This window comes from Dasypus novemcinctus, chromosome 26 (assembly GCF_030445035.2).
Source record: "Dasypus novemcinctus isolate mDasNov1 chromosome 26, mDasNov1.1.hap2, whole genome shotgun sequence".
NCBI lineage: Eukaryota > Metazoa > Chordata > Mammalia > Cingulata > Dasypodidae > Dasypus > Dasypus novemcinctus.
The window spans coordinates 23606117-23622534 of record NC_080698.1 but is presented as its reverse complement, the minus strand read 5'-3'; the positions used below and the strand labels follow the sequence as shown (position 1 = coordinate 23622534).

Genomic DNA, 16418 nt, shown 5'->3' with positions numbered 1-16418 from the left:
GAAGAGGCCACACCTGAGGGGCCCATCAAGGACTCATGACAGCCAAGCCTGGAAACTCTACCCAAATGCTAGGTAGACCTAAGACTCAGATACCCACAGACCAGTGAGCATTTCCCACATCCTCATCACTCTGCTTCCCATGCCCTCCTCAGAAGCGCTGGGCTGCACTCAGGCTCCACTCTTTCTACTATTCAGCCTGTCCCTGAAGGCTGTGGAAACGGGCCCCGCCTCTCCACCACCACGGCTGAGGTCTCCTTCTCAGATGTTGACTCCAGCCAAATGAAGCTCACTTGGAACTGCAGTTTCCAAGAACTGTGCATTCAAAGGGTGTAATGAAAAATGAATGGTTGCCCTGGAATAGTTTGCAAGTATAGTAAATACATGGGGAAAGTTCTCACCAACTTGACTTCACGCTAATTCCAAGTGATTCCTTATAGTGCTCTTTGGAGACCTGTGGCAAATTTCTGAGCATCTGTCTTGCATTTGCCTAACAAGTTAACACTTTTTGTCACTCTGGCAGGTTTGCAGGGGAGGGGAGGGGGATGTGCCAGCCAACTGTGCCTCTCGGGTTAACCCTGCACTCACCCGACCCGGGGAAGAGGGCGGCTGAGTCTAACACTGTCAAGGTGGAGTTCCCACACTGACCTCGCTGATTCCGTCCGCAGCTGGGGCACCCAGGGAGACTTCTCGACAACGCACGCGCTGCCCGCTGTGAAGGTGAAGCTCTTCACGGAGAGCACGGGCGTCCTGGCCTTGGAGGACAAGGAGCTCGGACGGGTAAGCGCTCCCCGTCTCAAGGGGAATCCAACAGAGTTCCAGAGTGGGCAATTCCGACTGGGTCCCTAGTGCCATCTCCCTAGGTGCTGATGTTTAAATCCCGGGTCCTCTACCTACAGCTGAGTGACTTTGGGCATGTTCCTCAATCTCCACAAGCCTCGGATTCTCTGTAAATCTGGGCAACAGTGCACACCGCAGAAGTTAGAGCAAGAGTCCCCATACCCATCAGCCCCAAACACCCTTTTATAGCAAAGACTAGCAATGCCCCTTTACTACCAGAGTGAAATTCTTAGACACTTTAACACTTACCCACCTACCAATTTTAAATCAACAAAATTCCAGAATGAAAAGGAGAGATAAAAGCAAAGTAATCTACAGTAAAATAGTAGCGTCCACATGTAAATACCCAAGCACATGTGCACCAGAAGATCTAAAGAAGCGGGGCTTTGCTTGGTCCCCTCTGGAAAATCACTGTGAATGTGACAGCTGCAAGAACACATTGTGGAGGGGACACAGAAGACCAGTGGCAGTAAAGTGATTTTCTGAAATGGTAGACAACTCTTGATAAAATGTCCTTGACTCCCCCCGGAAAAGTGCCAAAAGCACTTTGAGTTTGTGTGGAAAACAGAGTTAGAATCTAGACTCAGTTCATTATAAGAAGCTTTTTCCACCTCCGTTAATATCTAGCAGGGATGTTCAAGTCAGGTGGGATCCAGGATGGTTGCTTTTCAGGAGGATTGTCTCACGTGTTACAGAAGGTTAAGCGTCCCTGGGCCCTGCACATTAAATACCAACAGAACCCAGCACTGATTATTTTGTTAACCAAAAATGTCCCCCAATTTTTGGAAACACTCTGAGCGGTGGTATCAGCCCCTTTGAGAACTGTTGAGATAATAGAAAACTTCCTTCTTCTTACATCTCTACAATTGACTCTACGCCAAGCAGCCAGTAGTATTTTCATAGAACAAATTGGATTTGTCACTTGCTTGCTTAATGCAAATGAAATGCAAATCAAAACCACAATGATATACTACTTCACACCCACTGGAATGGCTATTATTTCAAAAACAGAAAATTACATGTGTTGATGAGGACGTAGAAAAATAAGAACACTTGTTCATTGTTAGTGGGAATGTAAAATGGTGTAGCCACTGTGGGAAATAATTTGGCAGTTCTCAAAAAGCTAAATATGGAATTACCATTTGACCCTGCAATCCCACTTCTAAGTATATATGCACAAGAGTGGAAACAGGGACTCAAACAGAGACACCGTAAACCAATGTTCATGGCAGGATTATTCACAATAGCCAAGAGGTGGAAAACACCAGTGTCCATTGACAGATGAATGGATAAACACAATATGGTATATCCATTCAATGGAATATTATTCAGCTGGAAAAAGGAATAAAGTTCTCATACATGCGACAAACACGACTGAATCTTGACAACATTAGGCTAAGTGAAATAAGAAGTCATGAAAGGACAAATGTTATATGATTCTACTTAAATGAAACACCTAGAATAAGAAAATTCATAGAAAGGGGATTGAAGGTTACCAGGGGCTAAGGCTGGGGGACAGATGGAGTGGGCAAGTTATTGTGTAATAGGTTTGGGATGTTTGGGGTGATGGGAAAAGTTTTGGTGATGGATGGCAGTGATGGTAGCACAACACTGTGACTGTGATTAATAGCACTGAAACATTCACTTGAAAATGGCTAAAATGGAAAATTCTATGTTATATTTATCTTACTACAAATAGTTTTTTAAAAATTGAAAATGCTTCCATGACCCACACTGCTCTTATAATAAAGCCTAAACTTTTCAGCCAGCGTACAAGGAGTCATGTGATCTGGCCCCTGTCCAGATCTTCATCCTCAGCTGCAGACAAACTCCCCCTCACCCACTGTGCCCCAGCATTGTTGGACAAAATCCAATTCCTATATAAACTAAATTCTTTTCCACCTCAGGGGGTGTTCTCTCTGCCTGGAACATTGTCTCTGCCCCCACTCTTCAAAAGGCTACTTCCTTCTCTGCATAAAAGCCACCTCCATGGAGAGTCCTCTTCTGACTGCCCATCCTCCTTCATGCACCATCTCAGCCCCCGTCCCTGTCCACCACTGAACTTACCAGCAATGGGAAAATGAGAAGCCACAGGAATTTTGACTTATGTTTTCCCCACTGGACTGTAAAAGTCCCACAGAGATAGAAACCTAAACTGTTTTATTCACCGCTCTATCCCCACAGTCCAGCACATAGACTTCCGATGAATCCCACTTCATATTGGTTGAACGCATGGTCCCCCCTGATAGCTGAGTGACCTGGCCAAGTCTTTTCATGGCTCTGAGCCTCTGATTGGTCATCCATAGAATGAAGACAATTCACCCATAGATGAGTGCAGGCATACCTACCTATCAATGCCAGCAGGAACGCATTTTCCATGCTTGCTTTTTCTTCCTTTTTTTTTACTTCCCCACATTGGCTTTCATCTATAGAACTGATCCAGAATCATTTTACTAGGACAGAAACCACAGATGGTGGTAAAACGAAAAGGAAACAAGGCTAACAACAAAAACAGTACCCCACCCCCAATTGGGGGTGGGGGATGAAAGAAAAAGAAGAGGTTTAGCTGTTTTCTTTGAGAAATGACAGGTATTCATTTCTGTGCCCAGGGAAAGAGAGACTCTCAGAAAGTGAGCGAAGTGGCCTGCCTTTCCTTTTTCTTTAAACTTTTAAAAGTTTTCCATGATGGCAGTTAAAAAATCATGAGAGTCTTAGAGACCCAGGGAATGAGTTTTGGAAAGGACCTGTATAACCAACTAGCCCAGGAACTTTCAACCTAGGTCCATGGATGGGCTTCAGGGACCCAGAAGCCTCTTGAAACTGTCTGTTCCTACTCAGAAAAATTAAAATCACTGGGCTATTCAAATCATTTTATTTTATAAATAAGAAGACCGATTCCATGGAAGGCAGGAAACTAACTTCCTGAACCGCCCAGTTAGAGGGGGGGGTCCATGCATTATGCATTTACTACTGTCCCCAAGGCTATATGTGCCTTCCCTTATTTATTCATTCCAAGAACCCTGATGAGGTAGGGACAGTCATTACCCCTAATATACAGATGAGCAAACTGAGGCACAGAGGGTTAAAATAACTTGCCAGGAAGGATCTCCAGGGCTATTTTCACTATGCCACATTGTGTGCCAAAGGAATTTCCCACCTGGGCCGTAGGGCTTGCTGCCGGTCCTTGGTTGGCTGAGGTGCCCTCTACCTGCAGCCCTTGCACAGGCAGCAGCTGCATGTCCAAACAGAGCTGTCACTTTGAAGGCAGGCAATTCCTGGACCTCTCAGGAGATTATTTCTGAGCTCCGATCCTTCCCAAGCTTAGTAGGACACAGCCACATTCACAATCTAGATACTACGCCTATTCCTTCAACAACTTTTTGTTTGTTTCGTTTGAATAGCAATGTTTGGTTTTGATTAACCTTTTTAAATTGAAAAATCAATTAAATTTAAAAGTTTTTAAGTTAATGAAATTTTTATTTAACTAAATGTAATTAATTAAATGCACAGTATAAGAATATTAAAACCGTGCAAGTGGATATATAGTGAGAACTAATGACCCCTCCTACTTCACCCTATCATCCCTTTTCAGAGAAAATCCCTGTTTTCAATTTATTGTACATCCTTCCCCAAAAATTCTATGTATATACAAGCATAGCATATGCAAGTATGTGTATATAAATCCCTCTTTTAAAAAACACAATTGAAAGTTACTGTATACTTACCGATCTGCTCTTTGCTTGAAATATCAGTTTATTTTGAAATAATTTCCCAGCCCATAGTGACCTACCTCCTCTTTCAAAGCTCTGTAATATTCCATTGTGTAGATATATCTTATTATGTAATGAGTCCTCTATTGATAAATTTTTAGATCATTTGCAGTATTTAGCTTCCATGAATATCTTTAGGATACAGAAATATGTATGCCTATAGAACAAATTTCAAGATAATGTATTGCCAAATGAAATTTGAATTTTGACAGATCAAATTGTCCTCTAAAGAGTACATATCAATTTATACTCCACACCCTTCCAACCCTGCAACAATATCAAACATTTATGCAGCTAATATGATTGGGAACTTGCTGTGTCTGGTCATTTTTACCGTGCACTAAGGAATCAAAAACAAAGACAGGCAAAAATCCTTACCCTCACAAAGTGTAAGGAGCACAGACATAAAACCCGATCCTGGAGCACAGTGAGATAAGGGCTTGCTGGGGGGTGCACCAGGCTGGGGGCCATACCCAATCTGGGGGCAGGGATGTCTTCCTGGGGAATGCCAGGGGTTTCAAGAAGATATGTAGGCCACGTCTTGGAAGGGATCAGCCAAGTAGAGGTCCTAAAGAGCAATCCCGGAAGGAACCACCTGTGCTCTCAGGTACCTAGGAGACACCGAGGTTGGCTGGAGGGCAACCTGCTGCTGGGGTGGGTTGTGATTCCCACGTCAGCCACCCCACATCAAAGCACAGCACACATGGGCCTCAGCCAAGTGACGAGATGACAGACTGCCTGATTAGCAGCCTGGAATGTCAAATGAGGTGTCTGGTCTGCTCGCGACTCATGTGCACCCAGAAGGACCCTAATAATTCAGCGGGGCTGACACATGCAAAAGAGTCATGGGCCAGCGAGGGAAGAGCAGGGTGGAGACGACTATGAAGGCTGCCCAGGGTGACTTCATCTCCCCATCTCCTGGGCACAGGAGGCCTCCCAATGAGCCGCCTTGACGGGGAAAAAGTCTTTGTGGAGCGGCCAATAAGGAGCTGCGGCCATTTGCCTCGCAGGAATGGACACCATATTGCCAGTGGGAAACTCGCCCAGAATCCATATGGCGGAAGGCCTGTTAACAAGCTCCGGATGCCCAGAGCACCACTCCCACCTGGATTTTGCCAAACAGGCTGGAGCAGAAGGCGATCAAGGGCTTTCTCTGCTGCTCTTTTGGCCCTGGCTGGGGTTTCTCTTGCCAGCCCCTCCCCCTTTCTTGCTTCCCAGCCGTCACACCCCACTTCATCCCTCAGACTGAAGGAGCCCAGGAGAGGGGGTCAGCTTCCCAGGGCTCTACAGCTCCCTCTTCCCCATCTCCCAAAGGCTGGGACCTCAGGATGTGGAACCCAACACAGAGTGGCCCGTATAGACCAGGCGGAGTCTTGAGGGAAGAGATAGGTCTGTTGACTTATTTCCTTTTAGCCACCTACAATAGATTCACAGTTCACTTACACCAGCTGAGTGAATTTATATATTTAACTAAATAATCCTCTCAGAATGGACAAATGGCCTAAAAAGACTACTACACAGGAGCTATGATTTGAAGATAGTATTAGCATGTGAACCTGACCACAAGAAAATGGAGGAGCTGACATTACTATTGCTAGCAGAAACCAGTTATCCATATTATGAGAAAAAAACAAACGCCAGGGTAATGAGATAGCATAAGACGTCAATCAAAACATTTTGAAATTATTTAGAAGACTACTTGAACTATGGGTTTTCATCCACTGTCATTAGTAACAAGCCTTGCCCTAAATATGTACGGTACCTTAAAATATTAATATCACCTAATAAGAGTACAAAGCCATTTAAAAATAATAGTTTTTCATCATTAGCCCATCCTTTTAAAACTTCTGTATTTTATAATATGTCTAATGCATTAGTACAAAGTAAACATGCATCATGTAAAAGGTTATCGTGCAGATATTGGGGTCGCCCTCAAAAATATATTACTGAGGTAGGGCACGATCAAAAAACGTGGGCAGCCTTAGTCCAGAAAACCAGGCCTTTCTGTATTTCAATCATGTCATAAGGCACTGGAAAAACTCAACATTTGAGTTTAGCAAGAATGTGTCAGTTTTCTTTCATTAGAGAGGGGGAAATTAGTAGGGAAAAGGGCCAGGTCTAGAATCAGAAAGGGGGGAAAAATTAGTAGGGAAAAGGGCCAGGTCTAGAATCAGAAAGGGGGGAAATTAGCACAAATGAGGCATGTCAAAGTAGACTGGGTTTTTTTTCTGCCAAGGTCTCTGCTCTTCCTGGAGCTCTTCTCCCATAGTCACACAGGAAACCAAATGCTCTTAGCCTCCAAGCGTGGGCCAAGCTGCAGAGACTGCAGTGGAGCTGACTCAGCATCTAGAAGGCCAGTGTCTACCCCAGGGCTCTAAGCCCCTCCCGTCTCCCTCCAGAGGTGAAAGAAGTCCCCTTCCCTGCACCTGGAGAAAAGAGCTGCTTTGAAAACAGAGCCAAAGCCATGTGCAACAAACCAGGGCACGCTGCCATCAAAGAAGCAAAATCTTAGCAAGCCCAGCTTTTGTTGTGCCTGCATTTAGTTCATGTTCCCTTCATTTAGGGGACTTTCCAAATATTTCACTCCTCCCCAAGTGCACGTTCCCCAGATCCCATGTGGCTCCCGAGGACACCCTCATCGCAAAATGAAAATGTGAATTTTCGGGGATATGTTCTTGCTTTGCTCACAGCATCTGAAACAATGAGAATTGGGGTTGAAGACCCAAACCCAGGTGCTGTCTCTGAATCACCGTAGTGGAAGGTGTCCTCTAAGAGCTCTTCCTTCAATCTGTTTGTGCCTCCTCCAATGCCAGGCCAAGTTTGGATGTCATGCAGTAAAATTTCAAGTCCAGATAAAATGTGTGACTCTCTCTAAGTCTCACAATTCTCGTCTATCAAATAAGGTCCCTTCCATTTTCCCCTGTAGCGTTTGAGGAATTTCGCTTCTCAGAATGATGAAAGAGAACCAGAAGAAAGGGGGGTGGGGGGGAGTGGACTGGAATTGCTCTCTAATGTGTAAGGATAGTTCTTCCTCTCTTGCATACATCTTCTTAGATGAAGATTAAGAGAATAATATATAGAGAACATTCTCTGTCCTGTGTTGCTCTAATAGCAGTGAGAGATCAAACTGAGTTTTAAAAAAGTAAAAGCAGAATCACAGAAACTGTGATCCTTACTTTGATATAATTAGCAAGGAAGAGAGAAAAGAGAGCTAGAGAATGCCATTTCTGACCTTGGGCTTAGCTGCTTGGTGTGAACCAGCTGAGGTTGGTAGATGGAATCCTGAATGCAAATCCAACGACCAGACTCCAATTCAGCTAACTGCTTTCCTGCTGATCACGGGACCCTGACAAGTCACTCAACTCCTCAGCATCAAAATGTTCTCATCTACAAAACAATGCCCATACCAGTGTTTCTATTTTCTGGCTAAAATGACTGTCCTTTTTCCCTACAGGTTATTCTCCATCCCACCCCAAACAGCCCCAAACAGTCAGAGTGGCACAAAATGACGGTCTCCAAAAACTGCCCTGATCAAGATCTAAAAATCAAACTTGCTGTCCGAATGGATAAGCCTCAAAACATGAAGCATTCTGGGTAAGTGTCCCTTCTCCAAGTGGTGATTTTGGACACACATCTGTCCATTCATTTGTCAAAATTTAAAAAACAAACAACAGAAAACTGGTCTTTAGAGAACTACATAGGAAGAAATATAAAAGGAGTCATGAGAGGTTATTAAAATACTTGACTTTGGTATTTAGTAGAAGTTTTTTCAGTCCTTATGATAACTGTATTTGTATTTTTGCTGTCATGGTGGAATGATTCCCTCCTTCTCTTTGTCTATCAGGATTGCTATTATGTTTTCAAGCTTTCCTAGAGGTATGCTAGGTGCTTCTGGTTTGGGGGTTTTATAGGCATCCCATACATTCTCAGAGGCATCCAGATCGTTCAGACTCTATGAATTACTCACCTGCACTTTCCTCAACAACGACATCATGAGGTTTGATCAGCTGCCACCTTCATTGTGTCAATTCAGATTGATTCAGTTTTAGTGTTTCGTATTGCTTTTAAATTAATGAACAGGAATAGTAAACTCATGATCATCTTCATTTTCTCAAGGTTTGAGAGAAATGACCAATTAAATAATTTCAGATAGGGTAAAATAAAAGGTGAAATATAGTTTTATTTTATAGACCAAACCAATGATTTGTACAGAAAACATTTATTGGCAAATGGTTACATGCTGAGCCATGGCCTCCTAGACTTAAACTAAATCAGTTGGCCCCCTCTACCTCTGAGAGCATTCCACTTAGACAGCAGTGGGGCATGTAATGCAGAGATAGGGAACTGTTCCACCAGCAGAAGGGAATGGGTTGTTTTCAAGTATTCTTCAGGTGCCATTTGCCAAATGACTATCACTCTCTTAGCCCCTCTTGTTTGTAGAAAATTATTGTTAATTCTTTCTTGGGTGTATGTGTCTATGAGAAAGCTTAAAGTGGTAAAACTGCCACCAAAACTGATGACTGGTTATATGCACTCAAGGTTTAGGACATTCAGAAACCACATATCAGGATCTAGTCCCTGGTTAATGAAGATTTAAGCATAAGGCGATAAGAAGGATTCCAAGAAGTGGCCAGGATAGGAAGGGGACATCTCAATGGATGAGTAGACCACAGCAGCATGTGGAGAGAGAGTGGAGAGCAGGGCCCTAGCTCAGCACCGTGGAATTCTCAGAAGCAAAGAAAGCCCAGTTCCAGAGTAAGAGAGGTACCAGTCAGACACGGAGGGTTCAAGATGAAGCACAGGCCACCCACAGCCTAGACACCCATTAGTGAACCTGAGCTTTGGCATAGATTGGGGAATGTATATTTCTGAGGTCGGTTCTTCCTCCTTTTTGTCATGCTCATGAATATATTCCAAAGAGATTAAATGAAATTTCTCCCTAATGTCTCTTCCCTCTCAATGATACACATCCTATCTTAAGGGGCTGATAATTCTACCAGGTTCCTATAACACTTTAGTATTTTGCTAAAGATCTTGCTTCTTCAGCAAAACACTGGCTGATAAATACTCAGTAAACATTTGCTAAAGGATAAAGAGCATGTGCGAATGGGGCAGAGGGAGGAAGAATGAGAGAAAGGAGAGGAGGGCAGGCCAGAGAAGACAAGTAAGAGAATAAGAATATGAATGATTATATCTGTCCCCCAAACTTCTTTTGTTTTAAATGTCCTTAAAAGCCTCAGCAGCTTGACTTACTTTCCAGATGCCTTTGAACCCCTCTACTAGGAACTAGGAGTTTTACCAACATGCTCTCATTTTATCCCCATGGCCACCATTTGGCGTAGGTATTATTCTCCCCATTGGACAAATTCCCATTCGCACATTCTCTTCATTTCCTCTGGTGGAAACTGAACTGGGAGATCACAATGCAGTAATTTTTCCACTGAATCATGTATAAAATTATTAACTTTTCCGGCTACCTTGACCCCACTGATGTCAAAAGAAACGTGAAGCTTGCTTCTGACGGGACCGATAACTATTTCAGACCTCTGCCAGAGAATATACCAGAAGGGTCAGAAAGCGAAGAGCGGATGCCTTAATAACGATCTTGGTCACATAAGAGTTGATTCCGGGAAAATAAAAATGTTCATGGACTACGTTTTCTTTGTTTGTTTAAAAAGAAAATAGCTTTAATGAGCCCCATGGTGAGTGGGGAATGGGAGTAGAAATATCAGAGCACAGTGACAGCGTCGAGAGTGGGAGAGGGAAAAGGGTTTTAAGATACACAACTGGGATTATAAATTGTATCTGCTTATGTTTTTTAAGATACTAAAGGAAAATCAGAATTACTGTGAATTATTCCTTGTTGGTGGACTATAATCACTCGAATGAGCCACTGGGCCATTTAGAATAACCACTTTTTAATGAATAGAAAAATGTCAGGAGAAAATTAGCACTGCTTTGTGGCTTTCAAACATGAAATAGGTGGTCATGTTTTAGAATTAGCAACTCTCCACCCCTTTGATAAGGATGGGATTCCCACCCGAGGGTTATGGGGAGGGCCACATACATCATGACACCGACCCTGCCTGGGTCAGCAGCAGTTTATTAGTCACAGAGACTCACAGCAGGGGGAGGAGGTCCCCACACTTGGGAGGGGCTGAGAGAGACAGTCTTTGTGGGATCAAGAGGTCGAGGTGGGGAAGCAGACTTGACCCAGTGGTTAGGGCGTCCGCCTACCACATGGGAGATCCAAGGTTCAAACCTGGGGCCTCCTTGACCCGTGTGGAGCTGGCCCATGTGCAGTGCTGATGTGCACAAGGAGTACCCTGCCACGCAGGGGTGTCCTCTGCACAGGGAGCCCCATGCACAGGGAGTGCGCCTTGTGGGGAGAGCCGCCCAGTGCAAAAAAGAGTGCAGCCTGCCCAAGAATGTTGCCGCACATGCAGAGAGCTGACACAGCAAGATGACGCAACAAGGGGAAACGCAGATTCCGGGATGCTGCTGATAAGGATGGAGGCAGTCACAGAAGAGCATGCAGCAAATGGACATAGAGGGCAGACAACTGGGGGGAGGGGGGAGAGAAATAAATTTAAAAAAAAAAAAGAGGTTGAGGTGCCCCCTGGTTCCCACAGGAGGGTGTGATTGGCTTGTTTGAATAATTCCACAGGCTGGCAGGAGACTGAAACCCACTACTCAAGGATAAGCAGGCATTGCCTTTGGCCCGTTGGCTTGGTTAGGGAACCTTATGTGTGAGAGCAAAATGGGGAGGGGAACTTGTATGAGGCCATTTGAGGCCGTCCGCATTTCAGATGTCAAGGCAACACGTAATACTGAGCTTTGATTTCAGGCCAGACGCTGCAGCAACTCCTAGGTGGCTTCCTAATTTTTCATCTTTTACATCCATCTGGCACTTTCAAGTCCAGGAAGTATTTTCACATACGTTATCTCACCTTACCGCCGAAACAGCTTTGGAAGGATTAGGTATATTGTTGACGTCCCCCCCCCCCCCCCACCCATCTGACTGCCTGACCCTCCCTTCACCCAGTCGCTCAGGCCGAGAATCTTGGGTCAACCTTGACATGTCTCTTTCTCCCTCACTCTTCATCTCATCCGTCATCAAATTCTTTTCACTCCACCTTCAAGGCAGACGTACAATTCATCCCCTCAACATCACCTCCATATCATCATCTGAATTCGAGCCGCCATCCCATCTCCCCTGGATGTTCCGCGCTTGCCTGCTTCTGTCCTGGCCTCCCTGTGATCTGTTTCCCACACAGGGGCCAAAGTAATCTTTGAAAAACACAGATCTGGTTCTGCCAGTCCAATGCTGAAGGCCCGCCAATGACTCCGTCTCATTTAGAGTAAACCAGTGTCCCTACCCTGGCTACAGGGCCTTATCTGATAAAGACTCCACTGTCTTTCTGACCTTGACCACTCTGCTCCAATCACATTAGCCTCCTTGCTTTTGCTCAAAGACTCTAAGTTCACTCCCCCCTTAAGACCTTGTCCCAACTGCTCCCTCTACGTGGGATGTCACCGCACCCCTCCCACCCAGATGTCCACATGACTTACCTTGATTTCTGCAAGTCTTTGCTCAAGAGTCACCTTATCAGCATGCCTTACCCCACTCACCTGTGTCTCCTCTCTCTCTTACCCAGCTTTATTTTTAATCTGACAGAACACTGCCACATATTATCTATCTCTTTATCAGTGCATTGTCTGTGTTCCCCGCTAGGCTGTGAGTTTCATAGAGCAGGAACATTGGTCTCCTTTGTTCACAATAAGTACTACAGGACCTGGAATGTAGCAAAAGTCCAATAAACTATTTGTGTGAATGAACAAGTGATTGAATAAATCCCTCCTTTGCATGTAGAGAAACTGAGGCTTTGAGAGAGGAATACTTGCCCATATCAGAGTTAGCCTCAGAGCTGGGGCTAGAATTGTGATATTGCTCTCAGTTTGATATTAACTGAGGACCTGAAACTTGAATAAAACAGAGTTCTATCTCATTCTACCTTGGATGCATTCAAGGAAATAGTGTCCACCAAACAGGAGTAATTAATGACAAGCCTGACTTTGCTTTCATGTTTTAACAAACCTTAAGGAGGATACAATTTATAAAGCCTGTTATGGTTCTTAAAATCTTCTTAGCTGTGGATTTCTTAGCTGTGCCACTTCTCTAGACCTCTCATTCTTCCATCACCACTCTTCCCCTCATAAGTCTTCAAGACACTACTCACTGAGCACAGATCATAAACCAGACTTCTTGGTCTGGACTAATTGAATGTATTTTAGGATTCCATTTTGTCTCCCTTGATGGATTATTATCTATAGATTTCAATTAGATCAAGTTGGTTGATGGTGAGGTTCAAATCTCCCATATCCTTACTAATTTTCTATCAATTATTAAGAAAGAGATTGAAATTTCTAACTCTAATTATGGATTTATTTCTCCTTGCAGTTCCATGGATTTTTGCTTCATATATTTTGAAGGCCTCTTATTTAATGCACAAACATTTAGGATTTTTATCTCCTCTTGATGAATGATCCACTTTGTCATTATGAAATGATCTTCTTTATCCCTGCCAATATTTTTTGCTCTGAAATCTGCTTTCATAGTAACATAGCCAATCTAACTTTCTTTTGATTAATATTAGCATGGTATACCATTTTCTTTTTTTTTTTTTTAACCTCTTTGTTTCTATAAAGATACAGATATAAAACTATAAATAAAAACTATCAATTAAAGTGCATTTCTTGTTGGCAGCATATGGTTGAGTCTTGTTTTTTCATCCAGTCCAAAACTCATTGCCTTTTAATTGGGTAGAATATTTAGTCCATTTAGATTTCATGTAATTATTGATATAGTTAAGTTTAATTTTTCTCTTGCAATATTTTCTGTTTGTTCTGTACTTTGTTGCTTTTTTCCTTTTTTCCCTTTTGACCTCTTTTGGAATAATTGAATGTTTTTAGGACTCTGTTTTGCCTGCTTTCTCATAGTATTGTCTATAAATGCTAATTATGTCAAACTGCCTAGACAGGACTCCTTGGCACTACCATTTACTAATGGTAGACAAGTTGCTTAACATTTCTGCACCTCAGTTTGCTCAGTGTAAAATGCAGGTAACTTTAGTACTTGCCTCATAGAGTTGCCATGAGAATTAAATGAGCTAATACATGTAAAGCTTTCAGGATTGTGCCTGATACACAGTAGGAGCTACAAGAGTTCATAGTTGTTACTGTGCTGTTGCTCTTGTTGTTGTTGTCATTATTTGCTTTCAGCCATTCTTTGCCCCTTTTCCCAGCCCGTGCTTCCCCTAGCCAGGCTGAGGCTACACACACTAAGGAAACTGAAGTCTCCATGCCCTCCCTGCTCTTCACTCCACAAGGAAAAGAGGGAGGAATCCCAGTAGGAAGCAGAGTTCTTGTCTTACTGAGACTGCTCTTCTTATAAGAAATTCTTATGAAGAATTTCTGGCCAGTAAAACATGCTTCTTCATGACCACTTGTGACGTTCTAGGCAGTATGGTGGCATGGGGACACAGGGGAGAACAATGCAGCACCAATTCCTTGTTTTCTAGGTCTTCAATGACTTCTGTGTCAGCAGGCCCTTGAGATGACATCTGTGCCTGTTCCTGGCGTTTGTGCCCCTCTCCTTACCCCCACAGTAAGGTGTCCAGGGGCAAGTAATTCTGGAAAACAGTCTGGAGGGGATAGCACATGCTCTTCTCAGGATGCACTGAATGCTCAGGCATCCTGGGAGAAGACAATAAAAATGTTGCCCATGAAAGATATTGAGCACCCACCATGGGCAAGCCTTATGCTAAGCAAAATAGATACTAAATAAACCCAGCTGAGCTATATTATGTTCACAAACTCACATGAAGGAAGGCAGTCCTTTATACACACACACACACACACACACACACACACACACACACACACAAACAACAAGTTCCAGCATCACCACAGGTGCCACCCAGTCAGGTAGCCGCAGGGCAGAGGGCCAGGGATGCGAGGGGGTCTTCCATGATTCTGCATATGTTTGGGATTCCTGGGACTTAAGTTTAACCCAGGTGCATCTTCCTCTTCTCTTTACAGTCATTTGTAGTTTACTCTGGACTCTCATGTAATTAAAATGCCCTGAGCAGATGCCAGAGATGCCAGTGACCCACTTGGATTGGTTGGGGGGAAATGCTACAAGCAAGGCTACATTAGCATCATGAGGCAAAATACTACCTGGAGCTCCAAAACCAGACAAGCAAGCCTCGGTTTATTTTACTAACACTCATGCTCCCAAAGGCTAATGGTAAATTCAAATAAAGAATCCAATGATAAGCCCTTTTCAGTGTTGGTAATTACATACTCTTTCCACTAGAATTACTATTTTCACTACTAATACTAAAACTAATGTTAATGCCTAACATTTATTGAGCACTTACTGTGTGCCAGTGACTATGCTAACATTGGTCATGCATCATCTCAATTAGACCTCACAGCAACCCTATGAAGTAGATACCGTGTTATCCGCACTTGACAACCAAGGAAATTGAGGCACAGGGCAGCTAAGCCACTGGGCAGCTAATGGCAGGACCAGGATTTCTACCTAGCTGTTCCCAACCCAATTCTGAGACTGTAAGCACTAGGCTAAACTGCTGCTCACTACAGTAGAATGCTGATTTATCTGTGGGAAAATCCGTATTTCCACATATCAAGCCAGCCTGAAGCGAGATTGAGGACCACTGATACTCACAGAGCTAGATCTGTAGTCTGAGGAGCTGGAAGGGGGAAAGCCACCTGTATGTCTGTAGTAACAGAACTCCCATCTGCTTCAGGTACTTTGCATTCTGTTTCACGAGCATATTTCAACCTAAGAAAACGCAGAACTGGAGCCGACTAGACAGAAACAGTACATTGCAGCCCTTAGTTTTTCTCAGTTTTGACACCTTCTGGTATGTGCCAAATTAGCAATAAATTCTGAGGAAAACCTCAGAGGGAAAGCCCCTCCTGCACACAAACCAACTGATACTTTCCAAAGGAGGATTGTTAATTTTTCTGTGATCCCACTCAGCTTTCCCATTTGGAGACCCATAAGCAGAAATCCTCTCTTTGATCGGAATAGCAATTTATATTCCCATTTCAATAAAGAAACCAAAGTTTGTCATCTAGAATGAGAGAAGAGCGCAGTGAAGAAGAGGCTCTAGAATAGACTCTTCTGAGTTTAAATTCTGGCTTTGTCACTCATCAGCTTTGGAGCCCGCAGGAAGACACTTAACCTCAATTTCCTCAACTGTAATCATTGTAAAGGTAGTAGCAATTGTAGAATGCTAATGGCTAGAAATAAGTATTGACATTGGGCCAGGCATTATTCTAAGCACTAGTTATTTCATTAACTAATTTAATACTCAAAGTAAGTACCATTATTATTACCCCATTATACGGTAGAAACTTGCCCAAGGTCATCCACAGTCTGGGCAATGTGACTCCAGAGCCAAGCTCTTAACCCTTCCATAATACCACCACACAGGTGGGTGTATTAAAGAGTGGTAAGTGCCTGCACTACACCGAAGACTAGTTAAAGTTCACTAAACATTGTGTTACTTTGAAGGAAAAGTTAGTGATTCAATATGAATTCCATTCTACTGGTCCTCGTGAATCCTTTTCTATCTCCAATCTCATCGATTAATATTATAAATACATTACATGTCATGACTGCATTCATTGTTTTGAATTTCTTTATGTGGATGCAAGCTGAGGGGAAAAAGAAAATGGGTAGAGGCAGCCGGATATAAATCCAGGGAACTGTGAGAC

General features: G+C 43.4%; 1 protein-coding gene across 9 annotated transcripts in view; it reads left to right on the top strand.

Annotated features, from left to right (window-relative positions):
- The window catches only part of CADPS (calcium dependent secretion activator), a 488130-nt gene that overhangs the window by 299959 nt on the left and 171753 nt on the right, over positions 1-16418 (top strand). For all 9 annotated transcript variants that reach the window (XM_058288916.2, XM_058288912.2, XM_058288909.2 and 6 more), the window contains exons 7-8: positions 666-777; positions 8062-8201. In XM_058288916.2, the coding sequence (XP_058144899.1) occupies positions 666-777; positions 8062-8201 (252 nt within the window). The remainder of the gene's footprint in view (positions 1-665; positions 778-8061; positions 8202-16418) is intronic.